We start from the raw sequence: 24,479 nt of genomic DNA, 5'->3' as shown, positions 1-24,479 counted from the left end.
TTTTTATCAATCATACCGCCTCAAAGTACACATCGCAATAATTTTTTTCGTGCGAACGGAATCCAACCCCCCATATTTGTTCATCTGTAGCTTTTTCCCTCGAGTTAAGAGCGAAAAAGTTGATTTTTTCCAATTCCTCGGCCCCAGAATTGGATAATCAGACATTTTATTTGATTCTCCGCTATCATTTAGCCAAAAGAATATGGATTTTACAGATTTTTGCATGCAGCGCCACCTAGTGACAAGAGAATTTAAACCACAGGAAATTTTTCAATTCAATCTTTATAATGTACGCATAATTCAAAAAAGATATTGGACAAATATATCGGACAATTCCGAGGGTATACATTACAGCCTCGCTAAGTTATAACGGAATTGCCTTATGTATCCTTTTTAGCCAACCTAACAATTCTACCGAACACCCGGTAAAATTCAAAGAAAAATGCAAATTTTGAACAACCCTAAAACCCAGTCCACGTAGCTTTTAAACATCGAGGGATTCTACGCACAATCGAAGCCCTGGCAAATTCAGGCGGACGCGTTCGCTCACCAAGCTGTTGGCGCAAGTCAGGGAGGTCTGCAGGTTGAAGAAGCTGTGCAGGGTGCGCTTGTTTTGTCGCAGTGTGTCCTTGGACATCTTCACTTTGAACCTGAAACGGAAAAGATGAACGTGCGTCACGCTTCGGCAACGGTATAAACACCCTAACGGCGGTAAAATTTGGTGGGAAATGGCTGGTGATTTTTTTTACCTATACCGTGATTTTTGAACAAATTTTGGTAAAAATTCTTTGTAGGCTTTAAATGCCTCAAAGTTTCGAAAATGACTACGTGGTCTCGTGAAAAATTCAATTTGTGACACTTTGGTGAATTCAATCCTTATGAGGGGCGGGATGATGTAGGAAAGTATCTTTCGTATTACTACAACAAGTTTCGACTATTTCTACCGTAATACGTGATGCAACTACTGAAATTCTTCATACATCCAGATTTCATAAAAACGAAGTATTTTTCACATAGAAATCTATCAGTTTCAAGACAAAAAGAGGATTTTCAGGACATACTGCTTCGCAAGGACAGACATTTCCAACCGGAATTGAAGATAAGTAGTACAATTCTTGCGTTATGTGGGGAAAACATCTAATTTGCTTTTTTAGGTCAAAATCTGCCGATTTTAGCTAAAAAAATTGCATTACTCTCAAGACTTGAGTAGTTGAAAGGTGACACCTAATAAAACAAATATCTACTACAAAACTTGAATTTTTTTCAATTTTCAGAGCACGGTAGCCTAGCCCCACAATGGAACTCGACTCGACGTCAAAGTTTTCGCAAATTCAGCGATTCCAACTCTAATCTAATTAGGAAAAAGAAAGTGTAGCCATTATTCTTCACTAATTCTGAAAACTTCATAGCTGTAATTCTGATTCTGAAATAATTCGATATATGATATTTTCATAATCCTAGTTGAACATAACCGCTCAAGCGGTCATATCTTTAGTACGCTTGAACTTCCACACAGAACAGTTTTTAGACTAAACTACTAGTTTTTTAGGAAATTACACTTTTTAAAATACCAAGTAGTTATGGGATAAGTTTGCATCCCTTTTACAAGTGAAAGTGTCACAAGAACCTTACGAAATAGCCCTCGCATAACGATAACCGAATATTAGGGGTGTCCAAAAATGACTTTTTATCTCAAATGCTACTGGCTACTAGATAAAATTGTTAGGTTACCTAATCAAAGTCTGCACACCAAATTTGGTGCAATTCCAGCCAGCGGAAGCGGAGTTATTGCCGTCGAAATATTTGGATTTGAATAAAATAGTATTTACGGTGGCCAATTCTTAAATTACTTATTATAAGCGCCCACCGTAGATACTATTTTGTTCAAATTCGAATTTTAGACGACAATAACTCCACTGGCTGGTATTGAACCAAATTTGATGTGCAGGCTTCAATTAGGTAACTTAAGAATTTTATCGAGTAGCCAGTAAAATAGGAGAAGAAATCATTTTTTAACAACCCTGATGAATATGTATTCCAAAAGATCGTATTACTCACAGTAACAGTTAAGATACGTCTCATTTTCAATAGTTATTAGTATCATTCGCATTTACAAGCCCACGTTTTCGGCTGATACCAAAAACGACACTTTTCAGATAATTCGTTGGTTCGAGAAGCGTTTTCCGTGGGTCTGCGAAACCAAAAATGTCGCAAAATTTGGAAATTCACAAGGCAATTTCTTCGTAACTGTTTAAAGTTCGGGACTCGCATAAAACGAATAACCGTCAGAGATGAAATATTCTACTTCGCAATCTAATTTCGATTGCCAAATTGCCAATAGCCTACCGATACAAACACACATTGCTGTTGATTGCTTAAAGATGCTTTGTTGTGGTTTCGGGAAAAAAATCGTTTGCAAAAATCAAGTTTCTCGGCGATAGACAATAACCGCTATTCCGGAATAACTCAAAGAGATTGTAGCTGGAAAAGAATGGGCTGGACGCAACATGTAAAATTCATAAATGCGGCCATAGTTACCTCACAGTGACATCCGTGTTGTACTCCTTGTACTCGAGAATCTGCGGCGGAGTCTTCTCCGTTCCCAGAGACATCGGCTCCAAAACCGATTCCTTATAATTCTACCAAAACAAGGGTTTAATTGAACAATTCAGCTCATGCAACTAAGAAAAATTGGGTTCCCGAATGAACTTGAATTTTTGCAAAAATTTTTTACACGTTGTCTGATTCAGTTTTGGATTCGGACACGTTGAAAAATCAGTGCTAAAAAAATAACAGAATTACAAATTTGACTGGATTTGCACCCGATATAAATTCTTGAATTTACAACATTTTTCAACATCCAATGCTGATAAACAATCGTTAGGTAATTCACCATTAATTTTACAGAATTCAAATTAAGTCGAGAATTACAAACCCGGTTCCTAGTCCGTACCTGGGTCCAAGTCTTTACGGGCAGTTCCGTGATCTCCACGTGTTCTTCGTCCAAAACGCTGACCTCCCCAAACGTGGCGTGCCTGTTCGGCTCGACCTCCTCGATTTGCCCTCGAAAATTCTTGTAGCTGATGTTCTGAAACGAAAGCCGGGGTTTCGGGTATATTATCACATCGAATCTGGACCGAGCTACAAACTTACTTGTTAAATTGTTAGGTCGATGAATCAACCAAACCATACACGGCTAGATTTCAACTGGTAAATTTCAAATTCATCATAAACATTTTCAAATTTGTTCCACCCTGCAGATTGTGGATTTGAAGGAGAAAAATGCACCGACGCGGGGAACGCAAAATCCTAAAATTGTGAGGGCCTTTTTCGATCTAACGCCGTCTTTAGGAAATACCAGGACGGTGCCGTGTTATGCTAAAATTTGAAGGAATTTGTGCGACCCCTCTCGGAGAAATTACATTTTGAAATCTCAAAATTGAAGGTCATGTTTTTAAAAAGTTTGCCGTGAAGCTTCGTAATTCAGAGCAAGGCAGACCCAGGCCAAACGGCTCTTAGCATAACATAGGTCTCGATATTAGCTTGTCATAAAACACTGAGTGAATACTATACGGCAGATGTGTCATACAATTTTGGATGTACCATGAAGCTGTTCAACGAGATTTTTCAATAGAGAAAAACGTTAAACATTTTACCAGTAATAAAAGATACTAAACTGGTGCCGATGAACATTGAAATTATCAAGTTTTTAGCTATGTTTTGGGTAAGATAAGGCCATGAGGCAAGAGTATAGGTGCTATGTTGATATTTCACGCCAAGATGATGTATACCAAATTCGGCCCAATTCCAACCACTAGAAGCAAAGCTATTGCAGTAGACAAACTTCTAATTCTATGATTTTATACTAAATAATTAAAGAGCTAATCACCGTAAATACTATTTTATTCAAATCCAAATTTTTCTACCGCAATAACATCGCTTTTGGTGGTTGGAATTGAGCCAAATTTGGTGTGCATAATCTCTACTGGGAGCCTAATAAGTGTTTTTTTGAACAGCCTAAGTCAGCCAATCAAGTTCACAACTTTCCACGATTGAAAATATCCTTAATTCTTCATTTTTCAAATTTTTTTTCGAGAATAACCATTGTTCGGGTAAAAAAAATAGTTTCGTCTGGAATCTACGAGGACCACCGAGAAAAAATTTTGCCGAAAAATGTTGCCAGAAAAAATCATAAAATCTAATTGTAAAGTCAAAAAAAGATATGTGTCCTAATTTCAGAAGATTGCTTCCCCGGTGTAAAAGTTATGTGTACGACTGATTTCACAACTCGAGGGGTAGCCCTGGCCCCCGGCCCATATTGACGGCAGTACTCACCATGGGTTTGGGGTCGTCGCCGTCCAGCAGCCTGCGGATGTTATCGACAACGTCCCGGACGTCGTGGTTGGGCACAAAAGAGGACCAGCCCGTCCCGATGCCTAGAGCGCCGTTGACCAAGATCATGGGAATGATCGGACAGTACCTGCGAGGTCGCAAAATCGAAACGGGTTCAGACACGTACGTCGCTGTCAGTCAGAGCTGTAACGACCCGAGTCACCGCATCACCGGTATTTCGTCTATCAGTCCTGATACTCGGGAAACGGGGACAGAAACTGTTGAGGGTGAGTAAAATTTAATTGGTTTTCGAGTATATAAACCTTCCGTAAACTGCACCGTGTAGAAATGCACTCCGGTCATATTACCCGATATTTACGTCACCACTAGGAGTCTGCATACATTCTAATCATCCCGGAATGCAAAATTGCACCAAAAAGTATGCGATTCGGACGCTTGGATTGAAATGCGGGCGTTGAAGACGCCTCGCACGACAATAAACAGTCCCCGACACTGAAAACACTCACCATTCCGGCTCCACTCTTTGGTTATCTTCGTAGCACCAGGTGAGCACGTTGTCGTCGAGCGCAGGAAACAGCAACCGAGTCAGCGGGCTGGATATTAAAATATACAAACCGATAAAAATAATCGGTAAAACAAACAGAGAAATAAATATTAAAAAAAGAATCGGAGAAATCGACGTCTCTTCAAACGACACTCAGCAATCAGAAAAATAACAAATAAAATATGATCTGAATCTATAAAAATAACAGCAATACTGGAAAAATTGACAACTTAATTGGACAATTGGATTTTTTTCAGAAATAATCAGAATTTGTTTTAAATGCTCCTTTTGAGATAAGACAATTGGAATTTTTTTAGCAATCAGACTTTTTCTAAATTATCGTAAAACTAATCACTATGTGGATGACAACCTAAGAAAAATCGCGAGATCGCGTTCGCGGACCTGAGCATCGTGAAGATGTAACGGGGCGAGGCCGCGTCCTTGCCCCCGTGCAGCCTGGTCCCGAACTGCCCGATCGGCTGCAGCAGGTTGACGTTGTTGGACCCCACGTGGTTCTGGGCCATGTTGACGATGGTCGTCATTAGCGAGGCCTGCGACAATACGATAGAAACTATAAAAGGAGCTGCCGTGTACGTATTTTTTTCCAAATTACATTAAAATTAGAATGATAGCTACACATTTTTTCCAAATTAGTTGACAATCAATTATTACAGCTACATACTTTTTTTTCAAATTACATTAAAATTATAATGATAGCTGCATCTTTTCAAACTAGATTAGAATTAGAATTACAGCCACACTTTTTATTCAAATTATTTAGGAATTAGAATTATAGCAACAGGTTTGTTATCCAATTAGTTTATATTTATGGGTTAGAGTTACATAGATTTTTTTCTAAATAACAACAGAATCAGCACCATAGCAACACAATTATCCAAATTAGATTAGAATCATAATTACAGCTACACAGTTTTTCCAAATTAGATTGAAATTAGAATTATAACTACAGTTTTCCAAATCAGTTTACACTTAGAGTTACAGCCACAAATATTTTCTCCGAATATATCCAAATTAGAACTATGGCTACTTTCTTTTTTAAATTTAATTAGAATTATGGCTATACAGATTTTCTAAATTTGATGAAAATTCCGAATTAGATCAGAATCACAATCATAGATAAACAGCCTAATGCTTCATATACAATTCATGTACGAAACCCGGGCAATAGAAGAATCTCGACTGTGTCTGAGACATTCTGCGAATGGGTTCGAGTCAGTAATATCGCACATTGGTTATTCTTCCCCCACGTCGCCGCACGGAAACGCTAGGACGCGGTCTGCTGATGTGCTCATTGTGATACGATTGTTGATGAGCAATGCCCTTTTAATTCTCTACCAGTTGCCGACGATGACCCCTGACGAGTGTCAGCAAAAAATACCCGGGTTCATTTCAACATGAAGATACTATTCCAGTATAATGAAGATTATTCCACAGGGTTCCTATTACGTGTAATCATTACCTCTCCGTGATGGTACGCGGACAATTCGGCCACCGAGCCCGCGAGCTCCGCCACCTTGACTTCGCGTTTATCGTTCCTCTTCAGGCAGGTAAACAGCACTTTCCTCTGGCTCGGTTTCAGTCCTGGAGGAAGCACAACATTGTCAGAAGACGTTAAGCCAGGACGAGTAGAGGTGCGCCTTTCAATCGCTCTACATACGGGAACTGTATTGGTGCTACTACGATTCTGGTCATATTTTCAGTATTGCCTTTCAAACACTGCAGACGCAGCGTCAGACTTTTGCAAGATGTAATCATCCCAGAATACTACCGACGGAACCACAAAATAACAGTCTCTTTTTTGACCGAGTGTATCAAGTTTCATTCGAGTACCATTTATCGCATCGCCGCCCGTAGCAGTAGCTGCGTAGAGAGGGTGGCGGCCCGCTAAAAGTTGCTCAGAATTCGAAAAAAAATCTACTTTACAATGTTAATGTATGGACCAAGACCATTATTACAGGCTGTCGAACCTGAACCGTAAATGCGTTTACCTTCGAAGTGTCTTTCGCAATTCGCATGCGCAATCCAGATTCAAAATAAAGTCAACGTAGCAAACTATACCGCAACAATTGAGGTCTGACTAAGTCAATTTTGTCCACATAATTCGGAGAACGAAAGCTTCACTTTCTCATTACCTGATATCAACACACCCACCGAGCAGCATGAATTAACAATGCAATTCGCTGCGTTCAATTAGTAATGAGTCATTAACCTTTTGCGACCGGCTGTCTAGTATACTAGACCGCGACTGTTCAACAGAGGAGTCGTTATTTAATCAAAGATAGCTAGACCTGTATTGGTCATAAACTGTTACAATCGTTTTATATGGATGGCTCTTATGAATACGCATACATCAGATCATGTATAACCTATTATATCAATGTATATCCTGCTTGAAATGCAGATTGAACACGCAAAAATTGAATTTGTAACTATGTTCACTTGAAATGTAAACCATTGTACCTTCCGTTCTAAAAGACATATAACCAATTACAGTTATCGTTACACATAATAAGCAAGAGGTTGATAACACTTCAATAGCATGTAGATATATAACATAGGTAACGTCGCTAAGACAGTGTGCCTCCTATGTTATGTAGAATTGGACGCGCTTAGCCTTTAGCGAGAATATGCGACTATGTAATCGATTACTCATTGGCGTGAGTCATGCTTGTCCTCTCTGTCTTTCTAGTAGCGTGTAATGTCTCGTTGGAACGCAGAGATTCATGCGGAAGACAATCAGGCGGTCATATACCGATAGAAGGCCTACGTGTGACGTCAGAAGAATTAAAAAAATAAAATTATATTTTAATCTCAAAAAATCGCGTAACGCAGTTCCCTCTCGCGTCTGAGCAGTGAGAGTATCTCAATCCGCTAGACGGCTACTTCAGGCTTACGGCAAAATATTGGGCGTCGATTCAAGCCCTATCGATGACATTTTTCGGTCTTTTTTATGGATGCAGTGAAATTTTGGTCAGCAGCCTGGCCGATAGCAAATCGTTAAACACATATCAGCACTGATTTAAAATCCATGTTTTAAATACCTTAACCCTTACGAGGTGGGTGTATCATATATGATATGGCATGTCTCCGACACCGACTTCTCCATGTTGACATGCCCTAGACATCGGGGACTACGTTTTATGAAAAGCTGAGACTTTTCCGATGTATTTAGCACCTTACTCAAAAATTTTGGTTTGCAAAAATAATAATAAGAAAAATAAAATGAAAAAATGGTTATCAACTTATCACCTAAAATTTCCAGATATTTTCCGAGTGGGAAATATTGTCGGAAAATCTGCCAGAACATCAGAAGTCGACAGGCACGGTATTCTGTGTAAATTTTCACCGTTTCAAACATCAAAACGTGTTCTGGAGAGTTTTCTGAGGGGGGTTTGTTAATTTTGGTTACGCTTCAGTGATATTCAATATCTAGGTCAAGTTCAAGACCAAATTCAGACGGCATATGAGTCATAAAACTGGTTTACTATCCCTGCAAATGCTTGGATATGACAAAAGAAAGCATATTGCGTTGTTTTATGCCTCTCCCCCTTTTCTAGTTCTGTAAATTTCTACTCTCGCACTAGCGTGCTCAGAAATACGAAAAGCAAAGAAAACCTACTCCAGCAAAGTCTCACCGTCGAGCAACGAGGGCACGGACCTGTCCACGTCGGCGCAAGAGTAGAGAATCAGTTCCCTGTTGACAAACTCCGTGTAGGTCAGCGACTTCACGTCGGCGTTGTACAGCGCGTCGTCGGGACGCCCGTCCTCCCTCCGCTGCCGCCTGGAAGCCATAAAGTTGGACAGCCACTCCCTGCGGTCGTCTGCGCGTTTCCTATTGAAGGCCTGGGCAAGATTTCAAGTTACTTTATTAGTTTTTGAACAGCACGAAAAAAATAATGCAACCGGTAAAAGCAAAGTTATTGCAGTTGAAAGTTTTGGATTCGCCAGAATAGCTATGACTGTGGGACAGGGTCAATCGAATCGAGTCAATCTGTGTATCGGTTTAACTTGGACTCGAGTCATTGCGCATGACTCGAACCAAGCCATATGGCTCGAGACTCAGACGGCCAAGACCGACATTTCATTGTAATTGCCAAGAATAGCAAAGTAACCACACTATTGGGATTTCGTCTATTGATACTGGTACTGGAAAATGCGACCAGAAACTGCTAAAAGTGAGGAAAATTTGTATATTATAACTCTGAACCCTTCGATATCACCAAACAGAGTTATAAAAAGTGGGTTTGGCGAGACTTCAGCTGGAAACTGAGCAGTCAACACAATGACTTGGACTCGAGTCATAATACCATGACTTGGACTCGACCCTCTGCTCGCCGACTTGGACTCGGACTTGACTTGGTGGTGAATTGAAAATGACTCGACTTGACTCGAGTCAAAGCTATAAAAGAGAGATTGAATTGTGACTCGGAGCCTAGTGACTTGGTTACAACCCTGCTCTCTAGCATAATATAATTACGAAAAAATGGTTCCATACTTTACATTACATTACACAATGACTTGGACTCGAGTCATAATACTACGACTCGGACTCGACCCTCTGTTCGCTGACTTGGACTCGGACTCAACTTGAGTCAAAACTTTAAGTGAGATCGAATTGTGACTCGAAGCCTCGTGACTTGGCTACAACTCTGCTTTGGGAAATCCTAGAATTATCAATGAATAACCAAAAATAACTTCGCTTCTACGGGTTGGAATTGCGTCAAATTTGTTTTGCATCGTTTTCGTAGACAACTCGCACTTTTACAGGGTCGAGAGCAATATTTTAATTCACAAATTTTAATTGTGTCGGTTCCTACCGGTTGAAATCGGGACAAATTTGGTGTGCATCGTTTTTTAGACATCTAACAATTCAATCGATGAATCCGCGGATTCCCTGAAAAAAAGTTAATTTTCGAACAACCCCCTAGGCAACGTCCAGTTCTCTGCACTTGGGTGGAGTGATTAAAAAAATTGGAATTTCAAAAAGGACACTTGATATTTGGTCCCAAATCTAAAATGAACAGCTTCTATCATGATTTCAGCTTCTTACGCCCTCCAGTGACCGAGCAATTTCACCGAACGAGCCCAAAATAGCTAATTTTGTAGTATCTTGGCAACCGCTCACGCTAGAACAGTGATTCCCAACCTTTTTGTCTTCATACCTCACTTCAGATTTATTCCGAGCCTTCATTCCCCACCAGGACCGTAACCGCTCTTTGTCAGCCCCGCCCAAAAACGTTGTTCCTGGGCCCCCAGAACCCCCGCTGAGCCTGTACGCTTTTCCCTGCAACTTATCAGCTGCATTGGGTCTACTGTTTAGTGCGTCGCCTTACTACGTAGTTTCGTGGGGGAAGGGTGGCCAATAATCAGATATTCGGCAATATTAAATCGCGCACGCAGCGCGAAAATTTTTCGAAAAAGTGGCATAAATCTAAAAGAATACTTTAATTATGTTAATTCATGAAATAATTTTGGGCCCCTTCGAGCTCGCCCCCTCCCCAATTGGGGGGTCTTGGGTGCGGCAGTTACGGTCCTGTTCCTCACTACCCAGCACTTTTGTCATCACAGAGCAGCTGTTTGCTGGTTTGACTACACAAGACACACAACCACACCAGTACGCAAGAAAATCGCCTATTACTGCAACATAAAACGAATCGTGAACCGATACCAATAACGCTCATAATTTCGCGAAAGCGTTATTTCACGTCAAATTAGCCGTGCTGGATGCGTTTGTGACGCCATCATTGGCCATCCAGAGTCAAAAATGAGGTTTTGTGAACAACACGCAATATAATTTCCGATACATACATTCAAGAGCAGTTAACTGGTAGCGGTAATTGCGCCCGTGAATATGTCGACTGTCCTGTATACAATTTTGAAGAAATGCGTCTATTCCCCACCAGAAACCATTGAATTCCCCACCAGTGGGGAATTCCCCACCGTTTGGGAACCACTGCACTAGAAAGCCAGTTATGGGTTTAAAATCTGCGGAAGCAACAATGTTTCTATCTCACTTCCATAGAACTTTGTCTTGAAAATGTACGCAAAACACCCACCAAATCGATATGTCCGTCGTCGGCGGGACCGCCGTATTCAAACTGGATCCTGTGGCGCTCCATGTCTGCGAAATATTCTTTCGCCTCTTTCGCGGTAGACGTGCCCAAACCTGTCAAAGAGCGGGAATCGGTTTCAGTCCCAGAGAGCGTTTCCACGGCAGACTCATTCCGTTATACCTTAGCAAATTTTCCGACATTCGTAATGCATACCCTCAGAATTGTCAGTTATTTACAAAGGTTGTTCTTTTTTTCAAATTCCGAGCACATTCAAAAATTTTAGCGGTTCAAAAGATAACGCCATCCAAAATTATCCTGCCACTAGCTGGCACTGCATGCAAAATTCTTTAAAATCGATATTTTTCGCTTCAACGATGGTAGAGAACCAATTAAAATGTCCAATTATAAAATTCTGGGGCCCAGGAATTTGAAAAAATCGACTTTTTCGCTCTAAACTCGATGAAAAAAAGTTACGAATGAAACAAAATTACGGAGGGGCGGACTTGAAAATCCATGAAGTATTCCGTTTACACTAGAAAAATGATTGCAAATTGTACTTTGAAGCAGTATGGTTGATACAAAAATGGGATTTTTAAATTAAACTCAACAATCACACAAATTTAATACGACAACTTTCTTTCTACGTCTTACCAGAGTGGAATAAGCGCCAAAATAAGTACCGGCATTTGTGATATTTTGAAAATAAAGTCTTGTTTCAGATCCTAGATTCAAATCCAAGTGAAAATTCGAACCTTTGTAGTACTTCACTTTCCAGGATTTCGAGTTTGCCGTGGAATTCTCCCAGCCTTCGAACTCCGGGATGGAATAGAAGGACAGGACCTGGCTGCCCTTGGACACCTTGACGATGGGCGTGATAAACTCTTCCACCACCCTGGACGAAACGTAATTACGCGTTCAGGGTTATTTTAGGTAATGCGATTGTCGACATAAAATGCTATTTCCAATTCTCTACTAGCTGCTGACGATTACCCCTGACGAGCGTCAACCGAAAATATTTGGCTAGATTTCAACACGAATATACTATTAAATAACTATTACAAAGCGATTACAAGCCAAAAACATAACTCATTCTAATAAAGCTCCTAGTCACAAGTCAAGCTCACGTTTATAGTTTTGACTCGAGTCAGGTCCGAGTCCAAGCCATCGCGTTGACTGCTAAGTAGGGCTGTTCAAAAAAACTTTTCCTTGAGATTTCACTGGCTGCTTGATAAATTGTTATGTTGGTGAAAAAAACGCTGCACACCGACTTTGGCTCAATTCCGACCAGTAGAAGCGAGGTTTTTGTAGTAGAAAGTTTTGAATTTATCATTGAAAAATAGAACATGTAAATTTCACATTTTTATTGTCGACCCCATAAAATTGTTAGGCTGTCAGTAGAGATGATGCACACCAAATTTGGCTCAATTCCAACCACTAGAAGGGAAGTTATAGCAGTAGAAAAATTTCCAATTCCACTATTTCATAATAAATAATTGAAGAGTTGGTCACCGTAAATACTATTTTATTCAAATCACAATTTTTCTGCAATAACTTTGCTTCTAGTGGTTGGAATTGAACCAAATTTGGTGTGCATTGTCTCTACTGACAGCCTAACAATTTTATGGGGTTGACAGAAAAATTTTGAAATTTTGTTTTTTCATTTTCCAATCATTAATTTAAAACTTTCTACTGGTTGGAATGGAGCCAAAGTTGGCGTGCAGCGTTTTTTTGCCCAACCTAACAATCTTATCAAGTAGCCAGTGAAATCTGGAGAAAGGTTTTTTTGAACAGCCCTACTGCTCAGTTTCCGAGTTGAAGTCTTATCACCGTTTGGTGATATCGAATGGCTCGCATTTAAAACATACAAATTTTTTTCATTTTCAACAGTTTCTGGTCGCGTTTTCAAGTACCAGTACCAATGAACGAAATACCAATAGTGTGGTTACTTAACTATTCGAAATTACAATCAGAAAATCGCAACTCGAGTCATTACAACCCTTAATCAACAGACATTTTACCGTTTTCATAACTGTGATTTGATATGAACCTAACTTATTTTGACCAATCCATCGTACATCGTATTTGGTATCTCTTAGCTGCAGTTCAAATACCGTGCGTTTCCGCGGATAACGGCTGCTGTTACAACGTTTTGCACACATATTCAACGGCAATTTCAGACTCTATCATATTTGGAACAGGGTGCCGACAGCATCTTGGTTGCTTTCACACCTTATTCAACGTCCACTCGAAAAGCAAAATTTACACAAACTTTTAGAGGACTGCTCCTTCATCAAGAATTTTTCGAATTTAAATGTAGTAAGCTAAATGCAACGCCTTCCATACCGATGGAAATTTTGCACATGCATACTGCGGTTCAATATCCCCTGTTTATGAAACCTGCCGGCAGTTTTGTATTCACCGGCAGGGCAGAAAGCAGGGACCAAGCATAGAGCAGCACGCGAATTGGAGTCAATTACCCAGTTGTTATGAATTCAGCAATTCAAGGCCGACATTTCATCGTAACTCCGAAGAATAGTTAAGTCACCGCAATATTGGTATTTCGTCTATCGGCACTGATACTTGGTAAATAGGGCCAGAAACTATTTGGACTCGACCCTATACTACAGTGGTTCTCAACCTTTTTGTAGACACGCCCCCCTTTTTGATAGTGAAAAATTTCGCGCCCCCCTTATCGTCATATCACAAAATACAACTGGGATGCTAACTGAGAAGCCCTGCTCTACTAGCTGACTTGGACTCGGACTTGACTCGGTGGTGTATCCAAATGAAATGACTCGACTTGACTCGAGTCAAAACTATACAAGTAAGATCGACTCGCGACTCGGAACCTTGCGACTTGGTAACAAAATCGGCACGCCTACCTTTGATGCAGCAGTTTCGGCCAGTTTGCGTGCAAGAAGTTGATCAGCAGGCCTTTGATGTGAGATCCGTCGTGATCCTGAAACCCAAACACATAGACGATAACATATTGTTCCGCACGCAAACAACTATGTCACCGCGGTCAGAGACAGCCCCCGTTCAGACAGTATGAATACAGTTTAACAGTCATGTACCTACATAAGGTATACTGCACCGAAGTCTAATCATTACAGGTAATGTTCTCAAAGCAAGGTTTGAATCAAGGCCATTACCTGATCTGTCATAATCATCAGTCTCCCGTAACGCAGGCTCTTAACGTCCGTCTCGTCGGCGTACTTCTTGTTGTACTGCAGTCCCATGATCTTGATGATGTTGTTAATCTCGCCGTTCTCCACGATCTGACAAATACGAGACGCTGACAAATACGAAAACATTTGGGTCTTATTTCAATATGAATATATTATTCAAGCATATAATGAAGCTCTGTACGTCCAAGAGTCTTGCCAAAAACTGTGAAGAAATATTTTACTAGACAGGAATTATCATCGTTTTTACACTTTTTTCACAATCAATGCTCGGAAACTTACATTTGCTTTACGACGGTACAGGAGACATACATTGCATGACAGGGTGGAATGAAAAATGGAAAATTTTGCTGCCAAATATCAAAAAATTTATATTTTTTGGTTCATGCACCCTCTAGTGGTCGTGCAATTTCACCGAACGAGCCAAAAACATCTAATTTCGCTCTATACCGATAACCGCTAACGCTAGAAAGCTGATTTCGGGCTTAAAAGATGCGGAAGCAACAAGTTTCTATCTTACTTCCGCACAGCTTGGTCTTCGAAATATACAGAAGAAAAGTTGTAAGCAAATCATTGATTTTTAGACCGTTTTAGGTAGAATTAGGAACTGAAGCAGTGGGTATGATGCAAAAAGCGTGAGGTAATAGCTTTTATGACTGACAACACCATATTGAAAGCACAGAGATATAAAATCCATATTAAATACACAAAAACATCAGTTCTATATTGACAAAGGCTAGGCATGTTTATTGAAACATCTCGCGTCGCGACATTATAACACAGCGCTATATTCATAGCCATGTTGAATGAATATGTATCACAGTCATAGGCGCAGAACCTGGGTATGCAAGGTATGCCACGCATGACATTTTTTTAGGTATGTGGCATGCGACATATGTGCGACGTGCGTGCGTAATTGAATTCCGCTAATACTTGAACATAACCGTCATAAGATGTGCGCCAAGGCTTCACTTATAAAAGACGAGAGGTTTGAACCACCTGAAATCGGTGCCATTATACAGAACAGATTCCGTAACACGGACATTTTGACTTGCGTATACAATTGCATAGTATGTTCCGAATATTTTTGGCTGACACTCGTCAGCCACTAGTAGAGAATTGGAAAGAACATTGTATATTGACTTTGACTCGGACTCGAGTCATTCGAACCTCTGCTCGATGACTTGGACTCGGACTTGACTCGGTGGTGAATTGAAAATGACTCGACTTGACTCGAGTCAAAACTATATAAGTGGGATTGACTTGTGACTCGGAGCTCTGTGATTTGGCTACAACCCTGGGAAACAATGATTTTGGAAACCGCAATATTCGTAACAGGCAATATTTTCGTGCAGATTTTGTGAAAGTTTTCAAGTGGTTGTTACCACGCATAAAATCGGACGCTCTATTTATTCCAGCCCTAGTAAATAATCTGGGTCATACAGTATGAATACTTGAACATTCATCGACAAAACACTTAGCCTTCTGTCATCCGATATAATCATTCCCAGACATAGCCTAGCGTAAATCAAGGAGGGGGCGAAAAAAATCGGACCCACCTGCTTGTGGGTCGCGTCCCGCACGTTAAGCAATTTACCACGCAGCGGAAACACCCCAAACTTGTCACGGCCCACCACCGAGAGCCCCGACACGGCCAGCGTCTTGGCCGAGTCTCCCGCGGTCAGGATCAGGGTGCAGTCCTGGGACAGCTTGGTGCCGGCGTCGTTGGCGTCGTCCAGTTTTGGAATGCCTGACAAAATAAATTATAAACAATTACTAAGTTTATAAAAATTTTTAATAGTCATCATGTGTCAAAATGCCCAAACAAATACAACTGAAAAAAATTTCATTAAAAAAAACATAATTTAAAGTGATTAACAATGGCATAAAAATGACGTGGTGCGACCTTTGATCTTGTTAGATTTCGCCCCGGACATCTTCTTGGACATCTGCGACTGCGTCTTGAATTTCACCCAGTTCATGACGCCGTCCACTATACCGCACGATGAGGCCTGCAAACGCGAATCGGGTCAAAATCCGAGGTTTGGCGACGGAATTGCAAAAAGTAGACTCCTAGTCGTATTACGTCACATTTTGATACTGGCAGAAAATACAGGCTGCATCAGCGAGGATATCTTATGAATTGATTCATAGAGTTCGCCAGTTCTAACAGAGTTCACAAGTTTCTTACTCAGATAGAAATTGATTGTAAGAACATGTAATTAATAGCCTACAGGATGTGTTAGTCAAATTACTGTGGTTGAAACGTAAACGATATCTGTACCGAGTCAAAATTCTAATATCAATCAGGCTTGAAAATTTAAATTGGCTCAGCGACAGATTACCGTAATTTACAAGTATAGTACGCCCCCGTATGTATAATACGGACCCTTAAAATAGCGTGTAAATTCTGGGAAAAAGCCTGTCTCATGTATAGTACGCACCCTGCATTCGCAGTACATGAATAGCTGTGTTTTAGTACAAGATGTTGTTCTGTTTTGCGATGTCACTGTCGAACAATCATGACATAACCATCGCTAATCATTATGTGATTAACGGCATTGTCTCTAAACGATAGTAAAGAGCAGCCAAAGCCTGCGAGCCTGGCGACGCGACGTCTTGCGCACGAGGCCTAGTATAGATGCGATTGCTAATCATTATACAAGTAACGGTATGGCCTCTATACGATAGTAGATAGCAGCCAAAGCCCGCGAGGCCAGCGACGCGACATCTTGAGCACAAGGTCAGATGCGATTGCTAAGGCCACCGGTCATGTCGTGCACACCACGCCTGTCGGGAGGTGCGACTGATTACGCAAGCGATTATATTTTGCGCACATGGCCTATCGATGAATCAGCGAGGATTGCCGCCCGCGCGCACATTCAGCATTCTATTAACGACGCTCGCGTGCAAACGGCAAACCAACTCAGCAAGAGATTACGTGCTGTGCAGACCACTCTCGTTAATTGACAAAACGCTTTATGCTAATTGGCAGCGCATAACACTGATAATACGAATTACTGGGCGATGGATGATAGTGATGCGCGATTGGAAACAAACATGAAGAAAGGTGTGATTTCAAGTTTTTTATCGAGGGAGATTTTTTTCAAGCGTGTTGTTCCTATGTATAATACGAGCCCCCTCGATTTTAGGACGAAAAATTGTGAAAATTTTGCGGATTATACATGGAAAATTACGGTATGTATTTGGTGTGCAGCGTTTTTTAAGGTAACCTGACAATTTAATGAGTGAATGGCTAGAATCCAAAAAAGAGGTCATTTTTGTACAACCCTACTGAGCATCTCTAAACACTCACCGATTTCAGGAACTTGTCGCTCAAGGCGCAAGTGGATCCAAACTTCTTCGCCGCCAACGTCATGCGCTCCTTGGTTTGCGAGTCGAACGTGGGGTTCTCGATGAGGCAGTTAACGAAAATCCAGCAATGATGCTTGATCTGGAAAAGTAAGCGGCAATGAAGAGAAGAGATAAAATTTGAAACCACGATGGAAATATTCTTCAAGAGTCCAAAACCAACACCGCTACATTGTACAAGAAACACGCAAGCAATTACCTGGAACGGCTTAACATCGAAGCCCTTTCCGCCTATGTTTTTCTTCTTCACAATCTCCAATATTTTCTTCACAACCTGGTCGGTGATGTAGTCTACGTGCCGGCCCCCTTTAGAAGTGGCTATGCTGTTCACAAACGACAAATGCTGGAAACCTTTTTTCGATAAGGTGATGCAAACCTAAAAAAGGGTAGGCGACTGACGGAACCGCTTCAGAGTCGCAGCTAAGTCGAGATTTCAGATGATATGTTGTTATTATTGTCGTATTATGAAGGGCTGAGCGCAATGATTCAGTACTCCAACCTGAATCAAGTATCAATTCCAATGCGGAAGTCAAGAGCCGTAAGTCCAAGTCAGTTCAGTAAATATCTTACCAAAGCAACGTTTTAAAACTCTTGCTTGGTAGAGTTGAATGTTTCACATTCAAAATATACCAATTTTCCTCACTTTCAACAGTTTTTGGTCACATTTTCAAGAGCCAGTACTAATAGACGAAGTACCAATCACGATGTAACTTTACTATTCTTCAAAATTACAATGAAATGTTGGTCTTGGCCGTCAAGAGTCTTGCATTATTTATTATTAATTATATTAGAATTATAGCTACACATTTTGTTCGAATTAGATTAGAATCAGAATAATGGCTAGTTTTATTCAAATTAGTTGGAAATTAGAATGATAACTACACAGTTGGCATCAAAGTTGGAATGGCAGTTACGCATTTTTTTCGTAAATTAGTTTACAATCAGAGCTATAGCTACAGTCCTTTTCCAAATTAGATTAAAATTAGAATTTTAGCTACACAGTTTGTTCGAATTTGATTAGAATTATGGCTAGTTTTTTCTTCAAATTAGTTTGGAATTAGAATTACAACTACAACTTAGTTTCTTTCAAATAGATCAAAGTTGGAATGATAGCTATGAAATTGTTTTCCAAATGGGTTTACAATCAGAGTCACAGCTACAGTTCTTTTCCAAATTAAATTAAAATTAGAATTATAACCACCCAGTTTTTCCAAATTAGATTAGAATTAGAATTATAACTACAGTTTCTTTTCGAATAGATTACAGTTAGTATGATAGTTATGCAGTTTTTTTTATTAATTAGTTCACAATTAGAGCTATAGCTACACAGTTTTCTTGATTAGATACAAATCAGAATTATAGATACCGTTTATTTCAAAATTAGTTTACAATTAGCGTTATAGATACACAATTTTCCAGATTAGATTGAAATCAAAACTAAAGCTAGTTTCTTATCCAAATTAGATTTGAATCACAATTATATCTACATAATCTATTGCTTCATATACAATTCATGTACGAAACCCGGGCAATAGAATTATCCCGACTGTGTCAGAGACATTCTGCGAATGGTTTAAAGTAAGTAATATCGCACATTGAATATTCTTCCCCCACGACGCCGCACGGAAACGCAAGGACGTGGTCTGCTGATGTGCTGGATAGCAGGCAAAATCCACACAAGGACTTTGAGACAGTAAAGAACTTAGTTATTGACCCCTTCTGCATATATACATCAAGCTACTACCGTAGTACAGCAATTACTCACTTCCCAACGCGGATTCACTTTTTCATACACCGTCTCGTAGGGAACCCCGTTTTCATCCGTACATTTTTTCGTGTATAGCTCGACGTAATCTTTGAAATTGTTCACCTAAAACAATCAACGTCAGACTGATTCAATCACCGAAATGGGACATTTCATATTTTTGTCCGCGATGTTTTTGCGGTTCATGTGCACATGCACACCGTGAGTGCATCATGTGCATATGCCGCCGCACAAGGAAGGTGCAGAAATAGCTTCGTAAGGTTTTACAAGTCTCGGAGCAAGAAGTAAAGCATTCGACAGCTTACCGGTAACCGAGTGCCATTGAGATAGACAATGACGCCTTTTGTTGACCCGGCAATGTCGTAGGCGCGTCTAGACAGTAACGCCACCGTGTCCGCGTCTAATTTGTCCATGCCGAATTTCTTCAAATCGGGCTGAAAAAATATTAACACATTGAAACAGACACCAATTACTGGTACCTACATAAATTTGACTTTTTCTATTCAAGAATAGAGAATTTTGACATTTTCTGCATTAGATTTCGATTACTCGAAGCTATATTAATAAATAATTAGAAAATCGACAGCTGAAATTCCAATTCCACAAACTTTGCATTAAAACCAATGCGCTTATCCAATGTGCATCACAGTAATTGTTCACAAAATTAGCAAGATAAAGTGGGTTATAGGTCTCTTCCAATCAGCTAGAGTCGCTATGCGCATTATTACAAACATTTGGACGAGTTCTTAGACACCTAAATAACACGAAAGTGCCATATTTGCGTTACTGTATATTGAATACTACATTTAGCTGATAAATGAGTATTTAATACCAGGCTAAATCTAGGAGTTATTGCAGTGTCTGTGAAATTAGCTATATAATGATCCCTTCCATCAAGTAGAATCATTTTGAGCTTAAGTACAATATTTCCAATGTTAGTGATCCCCTTAATTACTTGAGGATACCATACTCGCTTTATTATAGAAAAATTACTATTTCGAACTGATAAATGAGCTATCGGCACTATCTGACAGATTTCAAGCACGACCCCACAAGACCCAGTCCTGTTATTCACACATTACCACGGAGACTAGCGCCATTATCTTCCATCGAAATCAAAACATTACATCACCAATCACCGCTGCCCTCAGATCTCATAATCTCATAAAGTCATTGGAAGGGCCGCGAGCAAAGTAGAGCCCCGCGGTCACTGGACAACACAGATCGAGTTAACGATCAAAGTGGCGTGCCAAGCGTCCGCTGGGCCGGACTTCAAAAGCAGCCGGCTTCCTCTAGGCACGGTTGTCATCATTGGGCAAGCAGCAGAGCGGGCATTGCATTATAGAACACATAATTGGGACGGTTAACTTACAGTGGAGCATACAATTCGACAAGCACACCCCCAACTTAACAGCTACCATCCCGCTAACACCACCTTTAACCCACGTTTACAAAATTTTCAGCTTTGACAACTATTTTGGCACAGGAGGAAGAAGTTTTGTGTTTTTCTGGGGTTAGATTAGAATTAGCTATTTAGCTGGTTCACAATCTTCATGTTCGTCCATCGGTAGCGTATATTTTTTAATTATTTGTGTCCAAAATTACTCCAGCATTCAGGGTAACTTTGGAGAAGGCATTTTTTTGCACGTCTTTTCACTCCAGTGTCTATAATACCCATCAAGTGAGGTTTATTCGAACAGAGCTGAGAGCATTGTCTAAAAATGAAGAAAAATATAGTCTAGGCCTGTACTAATGCAAGGTTAGGGTTAGTTTGGGTTATGTTAAATGACTCGCTCTTTTGAAGGGGTCTGGAAATCTGTAATTATGGAGATCATAGCTACGATAAGCAAAAAGCAATACTGCCATATGCTCACCGTGAAAGTGATACACGTGTAATCCTTTTCATCGTTGGCCGACAGCTTCATAGGCCCGGCCTGCGCCATATTACCAGTCCACGTCTGAAAAACACAACCTGTTGAAAACCGAGCCAGTCAATCCTTTTCAACAATAACAACCGATCCACGATAATCAAAATTATAACCAGCCCTCAGATCTCATAATCTCAATTGGTCATCGGAGCCGCACGCAACCAAAGCCCGGCCTAGAGTGACCACAAAATTTAGAACCAATTACCTCTCGCGTAGTTTAGAAATCTGTCTCTATAGAACAGGCTTTGATCGCGGCAAGCTTCCTCAAGGCATTGCTGTCATCACAGAGCTTAGATTTTCACAAAGGCACTTGTCCAAGTAGTTCGAGACTGAATATAGACTAGCTGTCATTGTCATAAGATTGCTATATCCACGTAAGATTATTATATTCACATATGGTCAGTAGGGTTGTTCAATCACTTTTTTAAAAATTTTTGCAGCTACTTTATCAAATTATTGGGTTGGCTAAAAAAACGTATCACACCAAATTTGGCTCAATTCCAAGCGGTTGATGTGAAGCTGCAGGAGTTTGAACAATTTGAAATTGTTATAAGAACACTTAAAATATATCTTACAAATTCTATTGCCAACCCTATGAAATTGATAAATTGTCTACAAGTACAATGCTTGACAAATTTTGCTAACTTCCAACCGACGGAAGTGTAGTTATTGGAGTTGAAAATTTAGGATTTAGCAAAAATAACATTGACGGTAGGTAATCCCAGAATGAAAAGCTTAAATAACTTCGTTTCTACGGGTTGGAATTGCGTCAGATTTGTTTTACATCGTTTTCGTAGACAACTCAACACTTTCACAGAGTGGACAGTAAACTTTGAAATAGAAATTATGTTTTTTTTTATAATAAATTCAGAATTTTCAAACTCCCGTAGCTTCACATCTACAAATTGGAATTGAGCCAAATTTGGGGTGCAGCGTTTATTTTTAGCCAACCTACTAATTTTATCAAATAGGTGCAAAAATTGTAAAAAAAGTGATTTTACAAACAGCCCCAGTGGTCAGTATGCAAGTACCAATTTTCATAGCATTTTGCCGATTTTTCAGTTTCTTGAGCAAAACTAGGACTAGAACACTTCCGATAGCCGACTAATTCGACTACTTCTGTTACAGTTCACCAAATCACGCACCATCTTAAACTTTTTCTTATATTCCTTCGAAGACGTCTCCACAGTGAACTTGGTGCTGAAAACATTGCACAGTTTCGCCCCGTATCCGTTACGGCCGCCTGAACACAACAAAAAACACCCGTTTCAGCCCGAAACGTCGCGAGACAATCAGTCCGCTCTCGAAAATTACCTGTGACTTTTTTTTGATCGTCGTCATGGTTACTGGGGGTGAGCAGGTGTCCGAAAATGAGTTCGGGAACGTAGAGTTTTTCTCCCTTGTGCTTTACCACGGGTATGCCTTTGCCGTCGTTCCATACCGAGATCAGGTTGCGTTCTCTGCAAGACAACTACATATTATTACACTAGAACTACAGCGGCAGTTATTTCCAAATTAGATTAAAATTAGAAGCATTAAATTCGCAAAAACTTTGAAATCTCATCAAATTCCGAATTTGCGAGAAAAAGCTTTTTTGAGCGCGATAATAGCAAATCTCTAAACAGCAAGCTGGGATCGTTTCACCATAGTGTCCTATATGGTGTCGACACAAGCAAATCTCACGGCTCAGTGAAATTGTATCACGTCACAATTTGGATTCGGCTATAGGCAATTTGACGGTCATTTTTGACCGGCTTGCCGAGCAATAAATTTGGTAAAACTGGTATCAATCGAAAGCTGACTCTGCACTGATCACGAAAATATAAATTTTATTCCGCTAGTGGCCCTGGAACTCCCACAATCAGCCTCAAATTTTTCATTGTTATGGAGATTGGCATTGGGACGCAACAATGCTGTCTGGCGAAACGAGAGAATAGCTCAAGAGAAAAAGAGCCAGACAGCATTGTTGCGTCCCAATGCCAATCTCCATAACAATGAAAAATTCGAGGCTGATTGTGGGGGTTCCAGGGCCGCGAGCGGAATAAAATTTATATTTTCATCATCAGTGCAGAGTCAGCTTTCGATTGATACCCGTTTTACCAAATTTAATGCTCGGCAAGCCGGTCAAAAATGACCGTCAAATTGCCTGTAGCCAAATGGAAATTGTGACGTGATACAATTTCACTGAGCCGTGAGATTTGCTTGTGTCGACACCATATAGGACACTATGGTTTCACACTGTACAGTTCACTTGTAGCATCAAGAGGATACCCAGATATTAAATTGGAATTATAATGAGAGCATGGAAATATTTCACAAATTCGATTGTAACCAGAATAGCAATATTTCTTCCTCACCCGGAATTTAATTCCAAGTTTTTTCGAATTCAGTATTGGAGTTCATATCATCATATCAAACCTTGATCTTATAAGCATGAGAACGGCAGATATCCGTAAACCAAGCTTGGCTCGTTCCGCACCATACGGTTTCCCTGCAGGGTTTTCAGCAGAGATTAGATTAGAATTAAAATTATATCAAAGCAACAGTTCCCGAATTGAATTGCACAATTACATTACAAGCATTTCTCACTAATTAGCCCAAAAAGACTAGAATTATTAATTGTCAAATCTGACCTGTACAATAGGGCTCTTCAAAAATGACTTTTTTCTCAAATCGTACTGGCTACTTGATAAAATTATTAGGTTACCTGATTTAAGCCTACACACAAAATTTGGTTCAATTCCAGCCAGTGGAAGCGGAGTTATTGCCGTCGAAAAATTTGGATTTGACTAAAATAGTATCTACGGTGACCGATTCTTCGTTTATTTGTTATAGTTGTGGTGCTCACTGTAAATAGGCTACTATTTTATTCAAATCCAAAATTTTCGACGGCAATAACTCCGCTTTCACTGGTTGGAATTGAACTAAATTTTGTGCGCAGGCTTAAATTAGGTAACCTAACAGTTTTATCAAGTAGCCAGTACGATTTGAGAAAAAAGTCATTTTTGAAGAGCCCTATTGTACAGGTCAGATTTGACAATTAAAAATTCTAGTTTTTTGGGGCTAATTAGTGAGAAATGCTTGTAATCTAATTGTGCAATTCAATTCGGGAACTGTTTCTTTGCTATAATTTTACATCGTTTCTATAGCCTAGACAGCCTAACACTTTCATGGGGTGAACAGAAAATTTACAAATTTTTCATTATTTATGTTTATACTATAAATGGAAACTTTCTTCTCCTGTAGCAAAGCGGTTAA

The 24,479-nt window shown here is 40.0% G+C and overlaps 1 protein-coding gene across 2 annotated transcripts in view; it reads right to left on the bottom strand.

The window, feature by feature from the left end:
* LOC145435567 (DNA topoisomerase 2-alpha-like) overlaps window positions 1-24,479 on the bottom strand; it is a 34,441-nt gene that overhangs the window by 6,275 nt on the left and 3,687 nt on the right. Inside the window, exons 2-23 of one of the 2 annotated variants that reach the window (XM_080312862.1) lie at window positions 23,640-23,712; window positions 22,536-22,681; window positions 22,367-22,464; window positions 21,168-21,251; window positions 19,599-19,727; window positions 19,294-19,398; window positions 17,728-17,904; window positions 17,473-17,610; window positions 16,063-16,168; window positions 15,716-15,906; window positions 14,124-14,249; window positions 13,854-13,930; window positions 11,724-11,863; window positions 10,975-11,084; window positions 8,554-8,761; window positions 6,378-6,499; window positions 5,300-5,448; window positions 4,860-4,946; window positions 4,336-4,480; window positions 2,954-3,088; window positions 2,539-2,639; window positions 551-650 (exon numbers count right to left, since the gene is read on the bottom strand). In XM_080312862.1, coding sequence (XP_080168988.1) covers window positions 551-650; window positions 2,539-2,639; window positions 2,954-3,088; window positions 4,336-4,480; window positions 4,860-4,946; window positions 5,300-5,448; window positions 6,378-6,499; window positions 8,554-8,761; window positions 10,975-11,084; window positions 11,724-11,863; window positions 13,854-13,930; window positions 14,124-14,249; window positions 15,716-15,906; window positions 16,063-16,168; window positions 17,473-17,610; window positions 17,728-17,904; window positions 19,294-19,398; window positions 19,599-19,727; window positions 21,168-21,251; window positions 22,367-22,464; window positions 22,536-22,681; window positions 23,640-23,656 — 2,691 coding nt within the window. In that variant the 5' untranslated portion in view covers window positions 23,657-23,712. The remainder of the gene's footprint in view (window positions 1-550; window positions 651-2,538; window positions 2,640-2,953; window positions 3,089-4,335; window positions 4,481-4,859; window positions 4,947-5,299; window positions 5,449-6,377; window positions 6,500-8,553; window positions 8,762-10,974; window positions 11,085-11,723; window positions 11,864-13,853; window positions 13,931-14,123; window positions 14,250-15,715; window positions 15,907-16,062; window positions 16,169-17,472; window positions 17,611-17,727; window positions 17,905-19,293; window positions 19,399-19,598; window positions 19,728-21,167; window positions 21,252-22,366; window positions 22,465-22,535; window positions 22,682-23,639; window positions 23,713-24,479) is intronic. The other variant, XM_080312853.1, reaches the window with a different exon arrangement.

Source organism: Botryllus schlosseri, chromosome 1, assembly GCF_051294905.1.
Source record: "Botryllus schlosseri isolate E-star chromosome 1, Bs_hap1, whole genome shotgun sequence".
Lineage (NCBI taxonomy): Eukaryota > Metazoa > Chordata > Ascidiacea > Stolidobranchia > Styelidae > Botryllus > Botryllus schlosseri.
This window is presented reverse-complemented; position numbering and strand designations above follow the sequence as displayed.